This window comes from Phacochoerus africanus, chromosome 5, assembly GCF_016906955.1.
Source record: "Phacochoerus africanus isolate WHEZ1 chromosome 5, ROS_Pafr_v1, whole genome shotgun sequence".
Taxonomy (NCBI): Eukaryota; Metazoa; Chordata; class Mammalia; order Artiodactyla; family Suidae; genus Phacochoerus; species Phacochoerus africanus.
This window is the reverse complement of record NC_062548.1, coordinates 6,239,104-6,263,476: the sequence shown is the minus strand read 5'-3', so window position 1 is coordinate 6,263,476 and position 24,373 is coordinate 6,239,104. Positions and strand designations below refer to the sequence as shown.

Below are 24,373 nucleotides of genomic sequence, written 5' to 3'. Positions count from 1 at the left end.
AGCCGCGAGGCAGGTCCGGGGAACCTGCTGCCACGCTCTGCTGGGTAGGGGACTGGAGAGGGCAGAGCCTGGGGGCGGCGCAGGGGGCCTGACCACCCGGCCTTGTGCACAGAGGAAGCAGGCAGGGGGCGCGGAGAGGGGCGAACTTAGCAGCCCTCCAGTTGGCCAGGGTGGCCAGAGGGGTAGCCCCGACAGCCCCTTCTGGTCCTCTGGGGTCCACTCCCACCGTCCTGGCTGCAGCAACTCTGCTGTCCCCTGCCTGTCCCCGCCGCGGCATGTCCAGGAGGAGGGATCCAAGGTGAGGAGGGGGGCTTCTTCGGGGTCTGCTCGGCGGCCGGGGACGGGGCTTCATCAACTGACTGTCATCTAGTCAAGTGCTAGTTAAGTCCGATCCGTGCCCCGGCCCGGGGCGCCCCGAGGCGCGCCTGCCCTTCGGGGGGGGGGGGGTGGGTGGCAGGGCCCGCGCTCTTCGCTTCCCCTGCACTCCTGCCGCGATCGCCGCCAACGCCGGCGCGGGCGCGCGCACCCAGGGATGCGGCGGAGCGCGCTGCGCTCGGCCCCCGCCGGCCCGGCTCGCGCCCCCCGCGCGGGGTGAGTGGCCGGGCCGGGAAGGGTTAAGCCCACCGAGCTCGCGGCTGCCTAGAGCGGCGGCGGCGGCGGCGGCGGCGGCGGCAGCGGCGGGGGCCGGGGCGCGGGGCCGCGCGGGCGGCGGGCGGGGGACAGGATGCGGATGCCGGGGGACTTCCTGTGCCGGCCCCCGCCGCCCCCGCCCCCGGCCCGGCCGCTGCCCGCACGGACGCACGGCCGGCCGGACGCACGCTCGGGCGGGCGGGCGAGCGAACGGGGACCCCGGCCCGGCCCGGCCGCGGCGCCCGCCCCCCGCGCCGCCCGGCGCAGGCCGCCCGCCCGCCCGCGGGCCCCGGGCACCTGTGGCCGCCGGCGGGCCCCGGGCTGAAAGGACAGCGGTGTCCCCCGGCCCCGCCGACCTCGGGCTGGGCCGCCCACCCGCTCCGCCCTCGGGGCCGCCCCGGCGCCGGCGATGGTCCCGCGCCGCCGGCCCTGAACCGGCGCTGGTTCGGGGCTCTGCCTCCTCCCGCCCTCGCCCCAGGGAGCCGGCGCCAACTTCTCTAGAACTCCGCTCTGCCCCTTCTTTTGGCCCAGGGCGACCTCGACAACCCTGACGGCGGCAGACCCTCCTGAGTGACCAGAAGGGTCCCCTGGCGGCCGGCCGCCTCCCCGGGTCCTTCTGGATGGAGGCGCCTCGGGAAGGAGCTGGCTGAACGCTTTGGCCTTCACCTTGCAGCCCCTGCTGACCACACCTCCCGTAGCGCAGAGGCTGCGCGAGGAGCAGGAAATGCTGTACCAGGTGAGGCCCGGCGGGAAGGACAGCTGCCTGAACCTAGAGACGCCTCGCTTAAGAGGTTTTGGACCGGATTCTGAAGGCCAGAGGGACCTGTTAGGAGGCGAGGGAGGCCTGGGTGTGGGGACACCTCTGCAGGGGCCAGAGTGGACGCAGGAGGGAGGTGGCGAACCCTCCAGACCTCAGGATCGCCAGGGCACAGGGCCAGGCCGGCAGTCCGCCAGGTCCATGGCTGGTGCTCTGGAAACCTGCCTTCTTGGGAGCTGAGGTGGCACCTGGACGGACACACATGGCCTGGAACCCCTGGCCTGCTGGTGGCCTGGGAAGTCTGGATGGGACAACCCCCCAGAGCAGTCTGGAGGCAAGAGACCAAGGAACTGAATAGACTGGTCCGTGCTTTGAGGGGTGGGGAGGTGTGGGCGGGTGGGGACGAGGGACTATGCAAGGGACCAGTCGCTCTCTTTACTGCAAACTTCCCCAAATGTCCCTCCTGGGGTGGGAGCTGTCCACTTTGGTGAAGGTCTGACTCCCACCGTCACCTCTCGGTCGAAGCACCTGCCCAGGCTGCCCCCGGGCGTGGGACTGAATGTGGGCCCTGCACAAAGTCAACAGAGGGAGGACCCCTTGTGCAGAGCAGAGGGCCCTGGGAGGCAACGCGTCCCTGTCCTGCCTGCATCAGCCTCCTTTCCAGTAGGAGTGAGGCTGCCGGCTCTGGGGGGAAACCAAGGCGGAGGGGAGGGCTCTCAAGCAGTCAGTGCCCCTGGGGCCGGGGCTCCCAGCACTCCTGCCCATCTGAACATCTTCCTTCCTTCCTCTCAGCACAGCCGGCTCCGGGGGATCTCAGTCTGACAGCCAGGATGGAGGTGGGGCCGGCAACCAAGACCTTCAGGCCGGAGCTTCGGTGTCTTAAAGATGGGGGCCCAGGGCCTGACACCCTCTCAGGTGAGGGGCTGGGGGGGTGGTCTAACCTCCTAAACGGGGGAGATGGTCCTGAGGTCCCCAGCGAGGATCCTTCGAGGGCCCTGAAGGGTGGCGGGGAGCCTGCTGTCTGGAGGGGCGCCCACCTGGCGGTTTCAGGGCAGGGAAGTCAGGCTGCAGTCTTGTTGGTGAGGGGCTGCCTGGCAGTGTGGACATTCTCAGCCCCTGCCCCCAACCGGGATATGCGCTGGCTGGGCCCTGCTGCTGTTTCCCCAGCGCGCAGGCAGCCCTCATTGTCCTCCCACTTGTCCTGGGCTCCCGACCCCAGTTTGTAGATTGAACTCGGGGGCCAGGGCCCCTCTTGTCATTAGCCTCGTGGCTTTCCTTTTCCCTGTGGCCTCTGACCGTGGCCACTTTTCCTTGACCTCTGCTTCCATCCATCTTTCTCCCCTCTTGCCCAGAGGCCAAGACCCCCTCTCTCTCTGGGACCCACTCTGAGTGAATCTATCCTGGTGGCTGGCCCCCCACTCTGTGCTTTGAGGGAACTGAGGGAGGAGCTGGGGCAGAGTTGAACGGAGCATGAAAAGGACCAAGAGAATCGGAGGGGTTGGCCGAGGATGTGTGGACTACACTAGGAGACTTTCGGCTTAAATATTTAACTGACAAAAATCTTGCAAGGGCAGACACATGAGATGACACTTAATTATACATTTACTAAAACATCGTCGCTGACATTTAAAATGCCATAAGAAGTTGAGCTTGGCCATATGGCCAAGCGCTGTCCTGGAGATGTGAGGTCGCACACAGAGGCGTGATGCCTTCCTGCCACTCCCAGAGGTGGTAGGAGAAGGGAGTGTCCCCGAGACCTGGGATTTGCTGAGCGGGCAGGTGTCCACGGCTGTCTTGTCTCATTTCCTGCACACTCCCGCCTGGTGTGTGTGCGCGTAGGAAAAATGCATTCGCCCATCCATCAGGCTAAGCAAAGGTTATTGGGAACAGTGCCTTAAAAGGGAAGGATTTACCTGTGGATATGCTGTACCTTTTATTAAATCAATATGTTCCTGGAAAAGTGGCAAACGTTTTCATACATCGAACCCTTGCTTTTCATTGTAAAATTGAAAATAGGATGCTGTAGGAAGGACAGATGTGGAAAGCAGACTGGGGAATGGAGACTGCCTCTTCGGATTGTCTGGTAACACAGCAGGGATGCTCAAAGTGAGAAATTACAGGAGGATGTTGTGCAGAAAGAGAAACACAGCAATGGAGTGGGTCCTGTGCAGCAGAGCTCACAGCGCCACGTGCGATGCTGGGGCTGCAGGGTCATCCCCGCTCGTCTCACATTTGCCCCCGAAGGGATTTATCTCCATCAGCAGATGGAGAAACTCAGGTTCCCAGAGGTTAAGTCGCTGACCCGTTGCCTTGATGACTTGGGGCTGTTAGTCCTTTCCGGTCCAGAATAACAGTCTCAAACACTTCCAGCCTAAAAGCTCTTTCAGATGGAGCTAGTTGGAACCTCCGTATTTCCCAACTGCTTGCTAATTTTCAAACTAATTCCTAACCCTCAGGGAGAGGGATTTGTCAAGCACCCGCTAGGGGTTACACCAGGGCCCTTCCTGCTTCACTCCTTAAGCTCGTTTATAGACAAAGAGCGTTCTGAGCCTGCAGGTGGTTGGATAGCTGCTAACGGGTAGGATTAGCCTGAACTGAGGACTTCCCACTCGGAAATATCGTGTTCTCTCGGCCACTTTGCTGGCTTTTAGAAGCAGCTGCGGAAACACTTCCAGGCGGCCTTACCGAAACTCTTTGTCATGTGCAGAGAAGGCGAGTTTGATTGGTTTAAGATGTGACCCTGACGGAGGTCAGAGTTCAGCACAGGCTTGAGGCTTAGCTGTCGGAATGGCCGGTTCACTGATTCCTACTGGATGGAGGTTAAGCACAAAGGACTTCTCAAAGAGCGGTGCTGGGGAGCCCCAGGCACCCACGGTGATGTCACCGCTGAGACCTAAGCTTGGAGCCATTGTCAACTTGGTTCAGTGTTTTTGGGGTCCTTGCTGAGAGCTCAAGAGTGTATCCTCGAGTGACTGTCCATGGGGCTGGGTAAGAGGGGAGACCCTGGGGTCTGGTCCAGACAGCTGCTTGAAGATCTTTCTCTCCTGGCTTCCTGCCATTTCCACTACAGGTGGCAGCGGTGGGAGTGAGAGTCAGGAGGAAGAGGAGGCGCAGGAGAGGAGCAGCAGCCCACCGCGGCCAGCGGTCTCAGCCCCGAAGGGGGCCTGTGAAATGGCTAAGGAAGCCCAGCCAGAACAGCAGGACTTGCAACCCCAGCAATCAGAACAGCAGCCAGAGCTGCAGCAACAGCCACAGCAGGAGCGGCTGCAACAGTCACAACCAGGAAACCAAGTGTTGGGACATCAGCCAGCATCACAGCAGCAGCAGCAACAGCGAGATGGGCAAGAGCAGCCGCCTCCATCACAGCAGGAGCTGCAGGGAAAACCCCAGTCTGTGCAACAGGAGCCACTGAAACCACAGCTGCAGCCAAGGCAACAGAGGGAGCGGTTACAAGAGCAGAACAAGCAAGAGCAACAGCTGTCACAGCAGCCGGAGGAACAGTTAGAGCCACAGAAGGATGGGCAACAGCAGCTGCCTCAACAGCAGCAAGAAAGACAGGGAAAGGCCCAATCTGTGCAATATGAGCAGCAGAAACCACTGCCTCAGCAGATGCAAAAGCAGGAACAATCACAGGAGCAGCCAGTGCAAGAGCCCCAGCTGTCCCAGCAACAGCTGGAACAGTCACAATCACAGCAGCTGCCACAGCAACCGCAGCAGATGCCACAGGAGAAACAGCAGTTACAGCAGGAACAGCCGCAGCCGCAGCCGCAGTTACAACCACACGAACAGTTACAGCTGCAGCAGCAACAGTTACAGCTGCAGCAGCAGCTGCAGCAGCATCAGTTACAGCTGCAGCAACAGGAACAATTGCAGCAGCTGCAGCAGCAACAGTTACAGCAGCAGCGGCTGCTGCAGCAGCAGCAGCAAGAACAATTACAGCAACAGCTATTGCTGCAGCAGCAAGAACAATTACAGCTATTGCAGCAGCAGCAAGAACAGTTACAGCAGCAGCTGTTGCAGCAGCAACAGCTACAGCAGCGGCAGCTGTTGCAACAGCAGCAAGAACAGCTGCAGCAGCAGCTGCAGCCACGGCCACTGGAGCCAGAGGAGGAGGAGGAGGTGGAGCTGGAGCTCATGCCAGTGGACCTGAGTTCTGAGCAGGAACTGGAGCAGCAGCGGCAGGAGCTGCAGCGGCAGCAGGAGCTGGAGAGACAACAAGAGCAGCGGCAGCTGCAGCTCAAACTGCAGGAGCAGCTGCAGCAGCTGGAAAAGCAGCTGGAGCAGCAGCAGCGGCAGCTGGAGGAGCAGCAGGAGGTGCAGCTGGAGCTGACCCCGGTGCAGCTGGGAGCCCCGCCGCCAGAGGTGCAGCTGGAGCTGACCCCAATGCAGCCGGAGCTGCAGCTGGAGCTGGTGCCCGCCGCGGGGGGCGGCGGGGCCGCCGTCCCGGGGGCGCCCGCCGCGGTCGTGGTGGCCCCCCCCGGGGTACGTGGTGCTGCAGGAGCTCATGGTGCTGCCGGCCGTGTCGGCGCCCTCGGTGGTGGCCATCCCGGGCCCGGCGGGCAGCGCGGCCCTGATGCCGGCCCGGCAGCGGAGGCGGCGGCGCGCCCGGGACCGGCCGACCATCTGCGGCGAGTGCGGCAAGGGCTTCAGCCGCAGCACGGACCTGGTGCGGCACCAGGCCACGCACACGGGCGAGCGGCCCCACCGCTGCGGCGAGTGCGGCAAGAGCTTCTCGCAGCACTCGAACCTGGTGACGCACCAGCGCATCCACACGGGCGAGAAGCCCTACGCGTGCCCCTACTGCGCCAAGCGCTTCAGCGAGAGCTCGGCGCTCGTGCAGCACCAGCGCACGCACACGGGCGAGCGGCCCTACGCCTGCGGCGACTGCGGCAAGCGCTTCAGCGTCTCGTCCAACCTGCTGCGCCACCGCCGCACGCACTCGGGCGAGCGGCCCTACGTGTGCGAGGACTGCGGCGAGCGCTTCCGCCACAAGGTGCAGATCCGCCGCCACGAGCGCCAGCTGCACGGCGCCGGCCGCTCCCGGGGCCTGGGCCTGCTCCGCGGCGCGCGCGCGGCCGCCGGCGGGGCCCCGCGCTCCGAGCCGGCGGCGGACAAGGCACCGTGAACCGGGGGCGGGGGCGGAAGACCGGGGCTGCGGTCGGGGAGGGCGCCGCCTCCCGCCACCGGGCACGCGCCGCGCCCGCTGGGACGTCTTGAGCCCAGCCCGGCGTCCCGGGCCACCCCGGCCAGGCGCTGGGAAAGGGCTTCCATGCGTCTTTCGGGTCCGCTGAGTGGTCGGCCGGATTCATCCTCAGAGACGCTCCCCAGGGGAAAGTCGACGAGGCTAAAACAGCACAGATGTTGCACATCAGTACAAACAGCACAGCGCTCACATTCGTGATCAGGTACCTACAGGTGAGAAGTCGACCGAAGGCTCCCCCCGGGAAAAACTGGACTTACTGGAAATGAGAGCCACAGGCGAGACCTTCCCACGACAAGACGAGACACTTGGTGGCATCCGATGCAGATGGAACAGTAACCAGGGACGCCACTATCCGTGGTGAAACGCACATGAAAAGGATTTGGCCCTGGTGCAAATGATTTCAAGGGAAAAAAAATAGGAGAATAAAGGAAATTTCTCTGCACTACGTAGAAAACGGATCAAGGCATTAAATTGTCCTCCGTGGCGTTTGCCTTGAAAATACTTTCTAGAATGAAAATTCAGGGTTGATATAATCCTGATTAAAATGTTTGTGTTCGTAAACACAGGGTCAGAGTGTCCGCTGGGTCAGTGTGCAAATGCCAAGAAGTCCACTCTGGGTGATGGTGACACCTTCCCTCCGGGGCCACCCAGACAAGCCTCCAAGGCCGGCTCTAGGCTTCTTTGCCGCAGCGTTCCCAAGCCCACAGCAGCTCCCGGAGGTCGTTTTGAAGAAGACAGGGTGGCTGGGGAGAGGGCCTTCTGGGAGTGCTGTCCGAGGTCCTAAAATGTGGTCCCTCCATCCCCCAAAGAGCTGCAGGGAGCCCCACCCTGGCCTCCTCTCTCAGACGCCTGTCCAGGGGCCGAGCCAGGGTTCTCCTGGGCCAGGCTTTGCAGAGGGCTGGCCTGAGCAGCTGGGGGTCAGAGGGAGAATGTGGGGGACAAGGATTGGTGGCAACAGAAATGCTATTTATGACAGTTTTGAAAAGGCCTGGGGGTCTGGAAGAGCAGCCGCCATTGCTGATGCCTTGTGGGAAGACAGGATGGGGGGGGGCACCTGTCACCTGGGGCCCCAAGTGCTTCCTGCTCCTGATGCCCCATGTGTGGCTCTTTAGATGCTGCCCCCTCCCCTCCCTGCTTCTCCTTTACTAACACAGCCTGCCGCTTTTTACAAATGTGTTGGTAAGTGAGAAACCACCAATGAAAAATCAATAAAAATGAGGAAATACATTGTCCTGTCTTTGTGTTTTCACCTCTGGATTTATTTATTTATCTTTTTCTTTTTAGGGCTGCACCCAAGGCATATGGAGCTTCCCAGGCTGGGGGTCAAATCAAGCTGCCACTGCCAACCTACACCACAGCTCACAGCAATGCCGGATCCTTAACCCCTGGAGCAAGGCCAGGGATGGAACCCACATCCTCACGGCTACTAGCCGGGTTTGTTTCTGCGGAGCCACAGCAGGAACTCCCCGCCTCTGGATTTTATGGGACTGTAACTTTTTCCTGGTTGCTCTAGAGGCAACTTAGTATTCAGGCCTTTCCTTCTAGCCTGAGGATCCTTGGCAGGGGATGGGCGAATCCGATAGAACCCTCCTGGGAGGGAAGGGGCCGGGTTTGGCAGCTCCTCAGGACAAGCTCTGCAGCAATCCAGTCCAAGAGGAGAGTGGAAGGCAGTGACAGTGGTGGGCGTGCTGGTGTGGAGACCCCTTGGAGGAGAGTTGTGAGGCCTGGCAGGCCCCTCCCAGCCCTGAGACCCCTTGGTTCCAAGACTCAACAAGTCACATGCTCTCAGATCCCCTTCTTAACGTTCTTGTGGCCCGCTATTATGCAGCTTTTGCTTCCAAAAGTCCCGCCCTCAACTCCCCTTCGCTGGATGACTCGGCAGCGGGGTGTGGGGGGGCTGCTGGAGCCCCTTGACCCCTGGATTCAGGGAACTGAGCCTGCCTGAGGAGTGCCTCCCCAGTGGTGGCTCTGCCCCATGAGAGGCAGATGTGGGAGGAGGCTGCAAGCCAAGCTCTCCTGCTTCCAGTCAGGACAGCTCAGAGATGTGAAGTACACCTGAGTTGGCCCGTGGGATCCCAGCGAGACATCTCTGCAGGATTTTGCTTGAGGTCTCACCTTTCCTTTGCTTCCCCTCCTGTCCCGTCTCACTTCCCTAACTGCGACACCCTCTGGGAGCACATAAATCCTGGTTTCATGGTTGCTTCTCAGGAGCCCCCTTAAGACTGATGGTGTGTTGACTGATGGTCTTAGGAAGTGGCGTCCGAAGCGGGGACCCTGGGCTTGGACCGCTCACCCGTCGGAGCAACGGGTCGCCCTTGTGGGTGGTGAGCGCTGGCTGCGGTACTGATGGACAGGACAGGATGCCAGGGGAGAGGGGATGCCCCAGCTCGTGGAGCGTCTTGAGCGCCCGAGAGCTGAGAGAGAAATGGTTATTACAAGGCCTGTGGAAGTGGTTGGTTTTGCTGTGCCCCCTTAAAGCCATGACGAGGGAGTTCCCGTCGTGGTTCGGTGGAGACGCATCTGACTAGCATCCATGAAGAGGCAGGTGAAGGATCCAGCGTTGCCGTGAGCTGTGGTGTAGGTGGCAGACGCAGCTTGGAGCTGTGTTGCTGTGGCTGTGGGGTGGGCTGGTGGCTTCAGCTCCACTTCGACCCCTCACCTGGGAACCTCCATACACCTTGGGTGCGGCCCTAAAAAGACAAAAAAAAAAAAAGAAAAAAAAAAGCAAGCAAGCAAAGCAAAGCAAAGCAGTGATGATGGCAATGAGAGGTTCAGGACCACAGCGAATCAACCTAAGGTACAGAGGCACCGTCGAAGGCCTGCGTGCTGTATTTAAAGAGACTTGTTTCCATCTGCCAAGGGCCTGATGCAAGAGCGAAGAAACTTCTGGCTTGGATCGGGGATAAATGCATGATGTCCTGGAGAACCTCTGAGCCCCCACATTCCCTCCACCTCGCTGGGCCTTCGAAGTGGCCCGGTTTCTCTTGCTAACTTCAGCTGTGCCTCTTCCCTTGTCCAGAGGCCATGCAAGGGTCCGGTTGAGGCAGCTGCCTTTCAAGACAATACTTGCCCTCCTGTATGCACATCCTAGGCCCAGCTTGGCCTGGCTGGGGAGGTGCTGGCTCTGCCAAGAGAAGGCAGGGATTATTCACCATAGGAGCTGCCAGTCCTGGCTGATACCTACGAGCAGGAATCAGGGAGGTGTGCCTGGGAGTGGATCTGGAGGGTGAGGGGCTGGCAGTGTGGCGTATTAGGCTGGAGAGGGAGGCCTTACTGATCCAGGAACGCCCCCGCCCCCCAACCCCAAGCAGTGCTCTGCGAGGGCACCTGGAGCCAGTCCTAATGCTCTGCTGAGAGACCCCTGGACGTGACAATGGCCCACATTAAATGCGCTGGGGTTTCCAGGACTGCCTGGGCAGAGTGTTGAGGAAGATTGCAGAGGTCTAGAGGAAAGAGATGTTTTATTCCAAAGAATCTGTTGCTGACTATGCTCTGGGAGAGCCCCTGGGACGTTCCCTCCCCTAAGGGGGTAAGGAGACACTGGCCTCACCCAGGAGCTGAGCAGGGGCTGCTCTCCATAGACCTGGGCTGACACCGGAACTGGACACCTCATGTCAACGGGGTGGCAGCATCCTGGAGTAGCAGTGACCAGCTGTAGCCCTTCACCCCCAGGGCGAGGTGGACAGAGTTACTGAGATAGGCAGTAAGCTTGGGATGGCAACCAAGAGGCCCAGACCTGAAGGGATCCATGGTGATGGGTAACAGACCATGGCGTTCCCAGGGGCAAGATGGGTGGGCAGCCAACTGGGCGATGGCTTGACTTACATATTCAAAGAAGAGTTCTAGGAAGTTCCTGTTTGGCTCAGCAGTAATGAACCAAACTAGTACACCTGAGGACGTGGGTTCGATCCCTGGCCTCTCAGTGCGTTAAGGATCCGGCGTTGCTGTGCCCTTCACGCAGGGCAGCAGCTACAGCTCCAATTTGACCCCTAGCCTGGAACTTCCCTATGCCACAGGTAAGGCCCCCAAAAGACAAAAAGAAATAAAAAAATCAAGTTGTGATCTTGAAGGCCAGTGTCAGCTTCCCCAGCGGAAAGTCACAATCTCCCAGTTCCTAGAGCTGAGCCAGTTCTGATCCGGGGCCCACTGATCTTAGGAGAAGCCAGCACCCTAGGGAAGGACTTCATGATGCCACAGTTCAAGTGTTTGAATACCGTAGTGGTTTCCTCCCCCAAATGGCCCCGGATCCCTTTCCCTGAGTAGCCATGCCCTGAGGGGAGCGGGCATCCAGATCTAAGCAGAGGCTCTGGCCCCTTGGGGTCAAATCTGGGTCATCCCAGTAGACAAGCCCCCTAGACCAGCAGAGGTGCTGAAGGCGAGGGGATTCCAGGAGGATGGGGAGATGAGAAGCATTTGCTGGGGCCTCGGGACTGACTGCAGCATCAGGGGCTGCAGGTGACCCCCCCAGCCCTTCTCTGGTCAGTGTTCTCCACCCCGAATGGGATTCATGTGGGATGCAAGTGGGCCTGTGTGGGGCAAGGAGGGCCTGGGACAAAGGTTGATTCTCCATCTACGGACCCTAGGACTGGTCCTTTTACGGATGCTTGGTCCCCGGCCCCGCCCCATCTAGCTTCCCCTGGCAGGAGCCGCAATTCCTCCACACGCCCAGAGAACCCAGCCCTGATGAGTGGGAGCGCTTGTGCTCCTGCAGAGCCTGGGCTGCGAGGGAAGCTTCCTTCTGTAGGTACCCCGGTGCCCCGTGCCTGAGACCCCTTCCTACTTGCCTGTCCTTCGTCCCCCTCCCTCCCCATCCTTCCCTGGCTGCATTTCCTTCACAAGCCACCAGCGCAACACCATCTTCCAGGGGCCAAGATAGGTGGGTCGTTGAAGACGGTGGGTAGGCGAAGGTGGTTCCAGGGGCAGGACGGGGCAAGCTTCAGGGGCGGACAGGCATTGCTGAGGAGCTCACAGCCCACTGGGAGAGGGAGACCCAATGGGTGGGCCATGGGGACAGAGCAACGTGCAGCCAGGGGACCCAAGGCAGTGTTAGGTGGGACATAGATGCAAGATCAAGTCACATGGGTCATGTGGCGGTATTGCCATTTGGATTTTGGCTTCACTTTTTGTGTTTGTTTCTCCCCTAGTGTGTCTAAGTCACACTCCCATGTGTGTGCTTGGACCTCGCAGCATCACCCCATCCCTGGAAGTCCTCTGCCTGTGCAAGAAGTCCTGGAACTCTCCAGGCATCTTTCTGCCCCAGACGTGTGGCCACCTCGACGGGAGCCGCTTCCCCACGGTCTGCCAGGGCCTGAGCAGGAGCCGCCACGGAAGTTGCTGCATGGCGCTGACAAACTCTTCACGAGCTGAGGCAGGTGTGTTCGGGACCAACCCCCTGTGCACGGCACCTGTGTGCAAATTTTAAAACGTGCCCCTCTTTCCAATGGACACAGGCCACCCGGGGCCAGGGCTTTGTGGGTGTGTGTGTGTGGGGTGCCTCCCTCATCTCCTCCGCCCTGGTGAGGGCCCCAGCCCCACCTCCTCCCCTCGTTTTTAGCCAAATCAAATAGGTTTTTTTTTGTCTTGAATCAGCCTTTGCCTGATTGCCTCCTGAGCCCTCACGGGAGACTCGGGTTTTCTAGATGTAGCTCCCACTTCGGCCGTTCTGTGTTGGCAGCCAGCTAGACCTGACGCGCTCGTGTGCACTGGGAGACCTAAGCGGAACATTCAGGAAAGTTTTCCTTGGGGAGTTTTGTTAGGGAATCCAGACCTCACAAGCCTGTCCCAGCAAGTGAACAAAAATACAATGGGAATTTTTTGGTAAACCCGCAACATTGCTGAGAGTGTAATTCGTCTCAATTTTTCATGTAATGATTGTATCTGCAAGGATTGGCAAAAGGCAGGGAGAAGGTTGTCTTTATGAGTGGGTCAGGAACGGGGCACTAGTGTGAGACACAGGGGCCAGGTCCCCCCTGCCCCTTTGGGATTGTGTGAGTTACACTCATGGCAGCAGGGCAGGGTGTCACTCTGTTTTCTTAGCAATCAGGTAAGTATCTCACTGGGCTGAGCCTTGGGTTGTATTTCTGTTATATGAGGGGCTGGCTGGCTAAGCCCAAAAGTCTCTGGTAAAACAGAGAATCTCTGGAGTTCCCATTGTGGCGCAGTGGTTAACGAATCCGACTAGGAACCATGAGGTTGCAGGTTCAATCCCTGGCCTCGCTCAGTGGGTTAAGGATCCGGCGTTGCTGTGACTGTGGCTGTGGTGTAGGCCGGTGGCTACAGCTCCGATTCCACCCCTAGCCTGGGAACCTCCATATGCCGCGGGAGTGGCTCAAGAAAAGGCCAAAAAAAAAAAAAAGAAAGACAAAATAATAAATAAATAAATAAACCAGAGACTTTCCAGGGAATAAGATAAGGTCAAATCTATAAAACAGCAAAGAACCTGACCTTCATATTGGTCTTTGCTTCCTTTGAGTCAGCTTGGCATCTTTTAGAAAGTAGCGACGGGGAGTTCCCATTGTGGCTCAACGGTAACGAACCCTGCTACTATCCATGAGGGTGTGGGTTCGATCCCTGGCCCCACTCGGTGAGTTAAGGTTCTGGCGTGGCTGTGGCTGTGGCATAGGCCGGCGGCCCTAAAAAGAAAGAAAGAAAGAAAGAAAGAAAGAAAGAAAGAAAGAAAGAAAGAAAGAAAGAAAGAAAGAAAGAAAGAAAGAAAGGGAGAAAGGAAGGAAGGAAAAGAAAAGAAAGTAGTGACGAGGACGTGGGGATTGGCGTTCTGGCCACCAGTTACTACGTGACCACTTTCCTTGCCTGTAAAATGGGAGCACGAATGTCTGTTGCTCTGGGTTATTGTGTGTCAGAGAGGTAACATAATACGAACACATGAACCAGGCACACAACAGGCGCTTGGAATATATATGTTGCCTCCAAAGCAAGAGACCAACATGTGTTCTTTCCTCTGGTTGGATTTTCTCTGAGACAAAGCCGTCTGCTACGGCAAGGTTTAAAAGTTGAGACAGTGTAGACGCGAAGGCTTTGCCAGGCCCCAGGATGGTAGAAAGACACAGTGATGCCCTTTGCATCCTCCCTTGCAGGTGCGGTCTGGCGGGGCTCCATCCAAGCCTGTGACATCCGCCACCACCCAGGCATCTCCCAAAGCCCCAGACTTGGGGACTCCTTGGCCTCCCAGACCCAAATGTTGCAAAGATCTAAACGGTGCTCTCAATCCCTGGCCAAGCCGGTACCTCCCGCTTTCTCCCTTCCGTGGCCGGCAGCCCCGTCCACATGGAAACATCAAGACACAAGCCCAGGGGGTCCTTCTAGGTGTCACCTGCTTCTCCTAAGGCCCTCTGTTTCCGTTGTGTCGCTGTGCAATAATCTACCCCCAAACAGTGGCTTACAACAATAGACACTATTATTTCTCATGGTTTTGCAGTTTCCCTGGGCTCAGCTGGATGGTTCTGCTCCATGACGTCCACTGGGGCTCAGTGAGGCTGAGACATTCAAAAGGTTCTGGCAACCACGTGGGACTCAGCAAGGCTGTGTCCTGGAGGACCTACACATCACCTCTCCACGTGGCCTGGCCATCTCTCAGCAGGGGGCTGGGTCCCAAGAGAACTGGGCTTGGAATCTGCAAGGCGTCTTAGGATATCCAGTCTTAGAAGCTGTGTGGGACCTGCACCCATGGCATATGGAAGTTCCCAGGCCAGGGAATGAATCCGAGCCACAGCTGCAACCTATATACCACAGCTATGGCAAGCTGGACCCTTAATTCACTGCGCTGGGCCAGGGATCAAACCCGTGCCTCTGCAGCGACCCAAGCTGCACTGTGCCACAGCGGGAACTCCAATGTCCCATACTATTTGTCAAAGTCAGTCACAGGTCCAGCCCAGAAAAAATGGGAGGGTAACAGCCTACTACTTCTGCTGCTGCTGTTCCTTCTTCTTCCACTCCTTCCTCTTCTGGCTGCATCTGTAGCACAGGAAGTTCCTCGGCCAGGGATTGAATCCACACTGCAGCAGTGACAATGCCAGATCCTCAACCCACTGCACCACAAGGGAAACCCTCAGCCATTTTTTACCTACCACACACCCCCTTCATGTGCATCAAATTTGACCTTGAAATTAAGCCCAGAAGTTTCATCCCAACTCTTTTCTGGATTGGTTATTTCAGTAAGTCCAATAAATTTCAATAAATCCCTAAGGTTGAAGACGTATAGGTTACATTTTCCAAAATAATGCAGTATTGAGTAGAATTAAATTGTAAAAAAAAATCATTATTCAGAAATAGTTAACACATTTATTTTATTCAAGTTGTCTTTCATTAAAACAACTGGCTTAGCAAGAAATTCTAGATTCCTTTAACTTTGCTATTTGTGGATCTAAATAGAAGCTGTTTTTTTGCTTTTTAGGGCTGCACCCACGGCATATGGACATTCCCAGGCGTTGAATTGGAGCTACAGCTGCCGGCCTACACCACAGCCACGGCAACGTGGGATCTGAGCTGCGTCTGCAACCTGTACCACAGCTCACAACACCACCAGATCCTTAACCCACTGAGTGAGGCCAGGGATCGAATCCGCATTCTCATGGTTCCTAGTTGGATTCTTTTCCACTGCACCACAAATAGAACTCCTAAGCTGTTTTTGTTTTTGTTTTTTAAAATCACTCTGATAGTTGTGCTGAAGGCATAACGCCAAGTCCTCTTATGTCAGGCCACACCCCTTCCCATCTCTGCCTCCCTGTGAAATTTCTTAACCACTGAGGATTCCTTCCTGTTCTCTTTGTCCTTGTGGATTGATACCCTTCTTTCTTCCTTTACTGTACTTTCAGTGATGTCTTGGGAGGGAAATGTTATGATTGCTCGAGGCCAGCTCTCCCTGTTTAATCAGAAGTATTTGCCTTCAGGGGAGGTCCCATCGTGGGTGAGTCAACCCCCGGTGGTTAACGAACCCGACTGGGATCCATGAGGACGCGGGTTTGATCCCTGGCCTCGCTCAGTGGGTTAAGGATCCGGTGTTGCCGTGAGCTGTGGTGTAGGGGTAGACTCGGCTTGGCTCTGGCATTGCTGGCTGTGGCTGTGGTGTAGGCTTGTCATCGTAGCTCCAGTTTGACCCGTAGCCTGGGAATCTCCATATGCTGTGGGTTCAGCACCCCCCCCCCCAAAGGCAGAAATATTTGCCTTCAGTCCCTGGCCTTTTCTAATTCAGCTTCCCCAGGCTTATCATGACAATGAGTCTAAGATGCCCATGCAATGTTCCTTCCTCTGGCTACTGCCTTCCGTGGCCCCCTTTCCTCTGGACCACTGTTTGCAGCTTCACTCATGTTTGCCACATGGACCTACCACTTGTACCAGTTTCCTTAACCACATCTGGCCACTTTTTAGCCAAAGTACATTTATTTTAAAGGGGTTATTGATACAGTTGGACTAGTAGCTACCATATTTGTGATGGTTTTCTATTTTTCGCCCTCGTTCTTTGAGTCTTTTTCTGTCTTCCTCTCCTTCTGCATTCTCTGGTGTCGATCGAGCATTTGCTGTGAGTCTCGTGTGTCTTTTAAGTTTGTTTCTCTTAAGTATATCAATTATACTTAAAATTTTTTTAGTGATTGTCCTGAATTTGCAATATACATTTATAATTTCTTTTCTTTTCTTTTTTAGGGCCGCATCCGTGGCATATGGAAGTTCCCAGGCTAGGGGTCACATCAGAGCTATAGCCGCAGGCCTACGCCACTTGGGATCTGAGCCCTGTATGTGACCTGCACCACAGCTCATGGCAACACTGGATCCTTAACCCCAGGCTTATCATGACAATAAGTCTAAGATGCCCATGCGATGTTCCTTCCTCTGGCTACCGCCTTCCGTGGCCCCCTTTTCTCTGGACCACTGTTTGCAGCTTCACTCATGTTTGCCACTTGGGATCTGAGCCCTGTATGTGACCTGCACCACAGCTCATGGCAACACTGGATCCTTAACCCACTGAGTGGGACCAGGGATTGAACCCACGTTCTCATGGATAGTCTTAGGGTTCCTTACTGCTGAGCCACAGTGGGAACTCCAGCAACTAACACTATACACTATACTATTTCATGGGGATATATATAGTGTGTGTGTGTGTGTGTGTGTGTGTGTGTGTGGTAACAGGCTATTCCTAATTTCTGCGTCTTGTCCCCCCATGACATCAGAGTTGTTCATGTCACTTTTCCATTGGTGCTTATACACCGTATATGCTGTTGCTGTTATTATTTTGTACAAACCGTTATGCCTGTGGGCTGTGAACGTCACACATGGTTCTCAGTGTCACCGTAGGTGGCACAGGACGGTTGGAGGGGGCTGGAGTTGGTATTTCCCTCCTCTCGCTTGGTTAGGCTCTGATAAACCTCCAGTTGGTTAGGTTCTGGTAAAGTAATTTCCCTTGAGACTAGACTTGGTTAAGAACAGAGAGCTCGGGCCTTGTGTTTAAACGGCTGGTCCTGTTTTCCGCCCCCTGCTGGAAGCACAGGAGATTTCCCTTCATCGTTACCTGGCAGGGCTCCTGGAGGTTAAGCCCAGGAGGTAAAACCCACAAAAGCGCAGGGCCTTCCCAAGACCGGGACCCCTGGAATTTTTTAAGTCTCAGGCTTGTCCTCACGGAGTCCCTAACAATTTGTAAATTACACTCTAAGTCTCCCTGCCCTGGCACTGGCTCCAGGGTGGTTTCTTTCCCCAAAAAGGCTTCTGCTGGGCACGAAGCTGTGATTCTCTGTATCTGCTGCCTGTCTCTCTAATTTGGGGAGTGATGGTTTGCCCAGTGATTTCAATTCTCGGATGGATCTAGGATGAATTGTTGATTTTCACTCGTTTCTTGGTGTGAAGATGGGAGTTGTGACTTCTAAACTTCTTACATGTTGGACCAGAAACTGGCAGTCCAGCTAGATTTATCTTAAAAGCTAAGTTACTGGCTGTAAATGGAAAACTAGTGTCACTTGACATAAGTAGAAGGTAGCTGTAAAAATAAGTACAACGGAAACAAAAGGATGTCGTTAAAACAAAATTTTCTTTAAATGGGAGAGGAGCCAGTGTCTGAAAGGTATTAAAATCCAGGGAGCCTTTCTCTTTGATGTTCTCAAAAGAGGGAGAAAAGTTTAAAAAAAAAAAAAAACCAAAAAACAAAACTCCTTCCGAATTTAGTGTTGCTGAGATCCCTTTCCCAGAACCTTCTAAAATGATCTCTGTCCCACATGACTTCCAGGAGAAAATCTAAATTCCTTACCTCAATAAAAGGCTTTTCAGACTCTGGCCCCTTTTTACCTACTAGGTTCTTTCCTACCATATTCTGCCAGGCATGAAAAACTCTGGCCATCCGTGGACTTACTCTGCCAGTTGACTTGCAAGTTATTTATTTGTTTGAGGAACGAGTAAACGATGATGCGAAGAATAAGGAGATAAACACAAACCACACTGGAATCATGCAACTGAAACTGCGCACCAATAATCTGTGTCTCTGGCTCCCAGCAGCACAGCTTAGGAGGCTGCTGTGTGAGTGACTCAGGGGAGGGGAGCGGAGAAATGGAGCAGGCTTCGGGTGCCCATGGCCTTGGGGAGGTGCTGGACCAGCCCTGGACCCCCGGCCTCAGGAAGCCTCTGACCTGAGGACAGCCACATCCGTGGTGTGCATAGACTGTTGCCGGGATCAAGTTTCCTGTTACTCACAGGGACTCTGCCTTGACTGGCTTCCCAACTTCACCTGGAGAAGAAGTAATTTTATTTATTTATTTTAAAGACACAGTGCAAACAGCTTGTTTATTTATTCATGCTTTTTTTAGGGCCAAACCCACAGCATATGGATGTTCCCAGGCTAGGGGGTGGAATCAGAGCTTTACCTGTCAGCCCATATACACCACGGCTCACGGCAATGCCAGATCCTTAACCCTCTGAGCGAGGCTGGGGATTGAACCCGCATCCTCGTGGATACTAGTCGGAGTCGTTTCTGCTGCACCAAAGCTGGAACTCCAAGAAGTAATTTTACACGTATCAAATTAACATGTAAGAAATCAAACCATCTGGAGTTCCCGTCATGGCGCGGTGGTTAACGAATCCGACTGGGAACCATGAGGTTGCGAGTTAGGCCCCTGCCCTTGCTCAGTGGGTTAACGATCCGGCGTTGCCGTGAGCTGTGGTGTAGGTTGCAGACGTGGCTCGGATCCTGCGTTGCTGTGGCTCTGGCGTAGGCCAGTGGCTATGGCTCTGATTAGCCTGGGAACCTCCATATGCTGCAGGAGCTGCCCAAGAAATAGCAAAAAGACAAAAAAAAAAAAAAAAGAAAGAAAAAGAAATCAACCATCTCCCCAAAATAAATCATGTACTTTCACATTAATAAAACTTCTGTTCTTTTATATTTATAAGCAGTTTGATGGATACAGATAAAAATGCATCCGTGAAATAGAATCCATGGCACGCGGTGAGGGGAGTGTCATCTGCCTAGTTCCTGCTGTGCCCCCCACAGGGGACACTGGTGGTGAGGAGGCTGCCAGCCCATTCAGTGACTGGCACGAAGTTCACTTCTCAGTCAAATGCTCTATCCCCTAAATTGTACCTCCTTAAAGTTCGTTCTGTGTCCGCCTTCCCGGGCTCACCAGCAGACAGGGGGTGTGGGAGGGACGAGGCCTCTGGGTGCATTTGGAATTTGTGAGCTCCAGGATGTCTCTGTGGGAGCCAATGCGCTTTGGGCTGGCCCCACCTCTGCACAGACTCATCCGCAGGCCTGCTCTGCCTTCAGGGACTGGCCCCCCCAGCTGGGCAGAGTTCACTCCCACTAGGCTCTTAGGACTTGCTCAGCTATCACTTCCTGCAGGAAGCCCTCCTGGACTCTTCCTGGGTTCTCATGCTGTGGCCTGGCAAAGAGTCTGGCACTGACCAACGCTGCCGTCCAGCCCCCACATGCCCAGCGTAGGGAGAGGGCAGGAGTGCCCTGCGAAGGAGAACCAGAGCTGGCTGTCGGTCAAAGCAGTAAAAATACATTTTATTCAAGACCCAAGGTAATAGGAGAAAAGAGACCTCAGAATAGAAGTGGACTCAATTCTGAATACAGCAGGGACAAATGGTGATTTACAGCCAAGGAGCAGAGTAGGAGGAAGCTTCTGGATGGAAAATTACTAAGAGGAAGGAAACATGTCGGGGGGGGGGGGAAATCCTGGTTAAACAGTCCTGACAGGATTCTTGCTGCAGGCAGGCCAGAATTTCACACATCACCTAGGGGATGGTGGGGTGAGGACTTTGATCAGATTTAGAGGGTGATCAGATACGGTGAGGGTGCGGATTCTGGCTAAACTGACTCGACAGGATTTCTGCTAAAACTGGGCAATGCCAAGACAGACACAGGGGCCCCAAAGATGAGGCTCAGACGAAAGTTCAGTGGCGGAGAGTCTTCGTCAAACCCACTCTCGCCTAACCTGTCAGCAGTCTAGACCCCACCCCTGCCTGTTCCTTTCGGCCTGGACCTGACCCTCTGCCCCTGATTGGTGGACATTTTTGTCCTTTCTGTCTGCACCCAGGCTGGGAGGGAGCCGGCCGTTCTTCCTTTCTGCCCTGGGGCTGTCCCCTACCTGCCCTGTCCCCAGACCCAGCACAGCCACTCTCCCCCAGCCTGCCTGGCACTGCTGGGTGGGAGGCCAGGCTGGGCAGGTGCAGGCATCTGCGCAAGGGACTGGGCCAGGGCGGGGCTCCCTCCGGAAGGACGATGTGCAGAGTCCTTCACTGTAGGGCCAACGCTCACAGAACCAGGACAGGTTCCCAAGGGGATCAGATTCCTCATCCATCAGCGATTCCCATTTTCACAGGTTAGCTGTCACCTTGTGCTCCAGGTTGAATGTTTGTGTCTGCCTCCCCTCCACTCAAATTCCCAGGCTGAAGCCCAACCCTCAGTGCAACGGTCTTAGGAGGTGGGGACTGTGGGATGCGATCAGGTCATGAGTGTGGCGCCCTCATGACGGTCCTTGCAAAAGGGACCCCCAGCGAGACCCCTCACCCTTTCCACTCTGTGAGGACTCAGCAAGAAGGCTCCAGCTACGAACCAGGAAGAGGGTCCTCCCTAGCCACTGAATCTGCGGATGCCTTGATCTTGGACTTCCTAGCCTCCAGAATGGGAGGAATAAGCCACCCAGTCCATCGAACTTCGTTATAGCAGACCCAATGGATTAAGACTTCGGGAGTTCCCGTCGTGGCTCAGTGGTTAACGAATCCGACTAGGAACCAAGAGGTTGCAGGTTCGATCCCTGACTTTGCTCCGTGGGTTAAGGATCCGGCGTTGTCTTGAGCTGTGGCGTAGGTTGCAGACGCAGCTTGGATCCCACGTTGCTGTGGCTGTGGTATAGGCTGGCAGCTACAGCTCCGATTCGACCCCTAGCCTGGGAACCTCCATATGCTGCAGGAGCTGCCCCAGAAGAGGCAAAAAGACAAAAAAAAAAAACCCAACTTCGAAGCCGTGTCACTTTCTACCCGAGTTACCCTGCCACCCACCCACCTGGACCCCTGCTCGTCCCACCCCCCCACGGTCCATCTTGATAGATGATGACCCGCTACTGCCCGATGCCTCGGCTCACTGGCTGCTGCCACTGGGCTCCCACTGAGATGAGAGGCTCCAGCCATAGGATGGTCCTGGCCCCTAGACTTGCCCAAGCTCCCCACCTGCAGGCTCCTGCTCAGGCCAGGTGTCCCCTGCCCCACTGCATCCCAGTCTCTGGCTACCTTTTGAGCTTGGCTGAAATGCTACCTGCCCCTTGAACGCATGAGACCTTCTCACGGCTGCTCCCCTCAGCTTCTCGCCTGAGGTCCTCACACTGGGACTTCAGGACTTGCCCTGTTCTGGGCACGGGGGCCCTGTACCCCTCACTGCCGTGTCCTCCCAGACCAGCCCAGGGGGAGGCCAGCCCCTCCCCCTGCTGCTTGCCCCCTGCCCAGCTCACCTCCATCAGCTCCTTTCTGTGCCCTGGAGGGAAGCAGCTGCTAACAGGTTTGTGCTGGTGGGGCCAAGAGGCGATGTCAAGTTCGGGTCTCATTGCTTTTTGTTCTTGTTGTTCTTGCTGCTTCCTGCTCTCTCAGGCTGCACAGGCTGGGGCAGGTCCTGTCCCTGGGACCCACCACCCACCATGTCTCAGAAACAGCTGGATGGAGGGTGGACCAGCCCTGGTACAGACCCACTCACCTTCCCTTTTTCTCCAGGTGGCCTTGTATTCGCAGAGGTCTTGAGAGGGACTGGGTGCCTTCCTCTGATGGTCCTTGTGTTTCTTCTGGCCCATCAGCAGCCCCTTGCAGAGGCAGGCAATTGGCAGGACTGCGTCTCAGGCAGATCCCAGCCCATCATGTCAAAAGTGGTGGCAAGTTGGCAAGTCCCTTCTCCATTTCCAATCATCCACGACACTGAAGCATGATATCTTGTTTTCATTTACAATGGTTATCAAAGGGTCCCCGATGGTGCCAGGTGGGATTGTAATTTTTTTTTTTTTTTTTAGAGCTGTACTTGTGGCATATGGAAGACCCCAGGCTAGGGGTGGAATTGGAGTACAATTGTGGGCCCACAGCCACAGCCACAGCCACAGCCACAGCCACATGAGGTCTGAGCCACGTCTGTGACCTACACAGCAGCTCAGGGCAATGCCAGATCCTTAATGCACTGAGGGAAGCGAAGGGTCAAACCTGCATCTTCATGGACACAATTCATGTTCATTTCCTCTGAGCCACAACAGGAACTCCAAGAAACCCTTCATTTTTTACTGTTAATTATTACTTTTAAAACATTAAAAAACATCAGGGGCCATTGTGAGGGGTTAGATTGAGCTGGAGGGCATGCGGCAGGTGTTTTGAGTTGGGGAAGGCAAGGCTTGGGGCCAGGGCTGTACCCCTCTCTGGGCAGGTTTGAGTTCTCAGCGGGCCTGGAAGCTCAGCAGCCAGAGGCTGAGGTTCTGAATGAGAGCCACTGTTGTTTCAGACAGGTGAGAACCCTCCCTGAGCCAACTGAGGTTGCTGCCCTGTCTTGAGGCTGGGGGACACTAGCGAAAATATAAAATAATGGTGCCTACGGGATAGTACCTCACCATCAGACCCCAGCTGTGGATGCAGACAGGCTTTGGGGAGAGTATCCACCAAGTCCACTGACCTCACCTCCCAGCTCCTCAGGTGGCCTCCATGCCTTGTACCTCCCTCTGCTGGGACAACCCTCCCCTTCCCAGAGGCTGGCCTTCCCCATGGATCACTTGTCCCTCCAAGAAAAGCCTCCAGATCCGAGGCTCTATGGCATTCATCCAGCTACCCCGGCCCACCGCCTCCTCAGTCCTCATCCGTTCTGGGAATGCCCCCTCCACGTTCACCCCGGGTTGGCCCTGCGGGAGCTGTGGGCGTCCGGCCCACCTGCTCCAGCCTCACTGGCCCTTCATCTGCAGGGTGAGCCCCTGCCCAGCTCTAGGCCATGCGAGCCAGCGGGACACCTCCACGAGGCCCTGCATGGGGGTCACGGCCTCCCTCCACCATCGTGGGACCTGGGAAAGGTCCTGAGGCCTGGGCGGGCCCAGCGGGTCTGAAACCTACTAGTGCTCCCTCAATCATGGGTGAAAGAAGAAGCCGGGCGGGGTTTGGGGGGCCAGCGCGCTCCAGCCTCGGGACCTCGCGGGGCTGGGCGGGGCCGGGGTCCCCAGAGGTGGGTTCGGGTCTTGGGGCGGCGCCAGGGCCCCCAGGGCTGGGGAAGAAGTGCGCACAAACGCAGCAACTCAGGGCCGGGGGCGCGGTCGCACATCAAACGCGGCCATTCCCCGCACGCACACCCCCTCGGGGACCGCGCTGGACCCCGCGTGACCGGAAGTGCCCCCCCGTGGGCACTGGCGGGGCGGAGCCCAGCGGCGGCACTTCCGGTGCCCACGCGCCGCCGCCGCGCAGCTTCGGGGCCGTCACTTTGTGTAGCGCGGGGTGCGCAGGCCCCGGCCGGGCCCGGGTGTCCGGCGGCGGCTCGGCGGCCGGCGCGCGCGCGGCGAGGGGGTGGCGCGGTGAGTGAGCGGCGGGGCCGGCGGGCGGCGGCGCGGGCGGCAGGTGCGGGCGGGCCCGGCGCGGGCGTGGGGCCGGGGGCGCGCCGCCCCTCGACGCCGGCGCGGGAGGCCGCGGCGAGCCGCGGGGCGGGCGGGGCCGGGGCCGGCGGGGCCGGAGCGGCGGGCTGGCCGGGCCTTAGGCGGCCGCGCCCACGCCCGGCGCGGCCCCTGGCCCCCCTCCCCTGCCTGCGTGATGGGGGCGGGCTCCCACCCCGAGGGCCGGGCTGGGCGGGCAGCGCGGAGGAGGCGGGCGGGGGGAGGACACACACCCGCGACTCTGGGGAGGTGCCCGCGCCTCCGTTTAGGCCGGAGGGGCGGGGGTTGGGCTGGCGGCCGCCCCCGTGGACACACCCATCCAGGAGGGGCTGTCAAGGCCCTGGCCTCTGCGGGAGGCCGATGCCGATAACCCCCGCTGGAGGGATGGAGGTGGCTTGGCTTGGCACCCTCACGAGCTTGCTTAGTGACCTTGGGGGCCTTGTCTGGGTCCTCCCTCTGCAAATGGAGGTCCCGGTGGGCTGCTCCGTGGAGTCTCCTGCCGCCGGTAGGCGGGTTGAGGAACTTATTCCTCTGGTTGGATGGGGTCCCGGCTGCCCCATGTGGTTGCAGAGGTGGGAGAGGGGCTGGCCTTTGGGGGAGGCCCCAGTGGGCACGGGGAAGGGGAGGTGTGCCGGATCCGGCCTCTTAGCTGTGCTGTGTGGGGAGACCTTGGAACTTGGTTTGATTCAACAGGTGTTG

At 57.2% G+C, this 24,373-nt stretch overlaps 1 protein-coding gene and 1 long non-coding RNA gene across 2 annotated transcripts; both read left to right on the top strand.

Annotated features, from left to right (window-relative positions):
- Positions 1 to 926: 926 nt before the first annotated feature.
- ZNF853 (zinc finger protein 853) lies at positions 927 to 7,827 on the top strand. The gene is given in 4 exon segments (XM_047779490.1): positions 927 to 1,366; positions 2,185 to 2,302; positions 4,458 to 5,860; positions 5,862 to 7,827. Coding segments are annotated over 4 exon segments (2,184 nt in total). The 5' UTR covers positions 927 to 1,354; the 3' UTR covers positions 6,513 to 7,827.
- A 3,911-nt stretch (positions 7,828 to 11,738) lies between these two features.
- LOC125126710 (uncharacterized) lies at positions 11,739 to 18,362 on the top strand. Its single transcript, XR_007134761.1, has 2 exons — positions 11,739 to 11,962; positions 17,909 to 18,362. It is a non-coding gene; the product is annotated as an uncharacterized LOC125126710 (long non-coding RNA).
- The last annotated feature ends 6,011 nt before the right edge of the window (positions 18,363 to 24,373 follow it).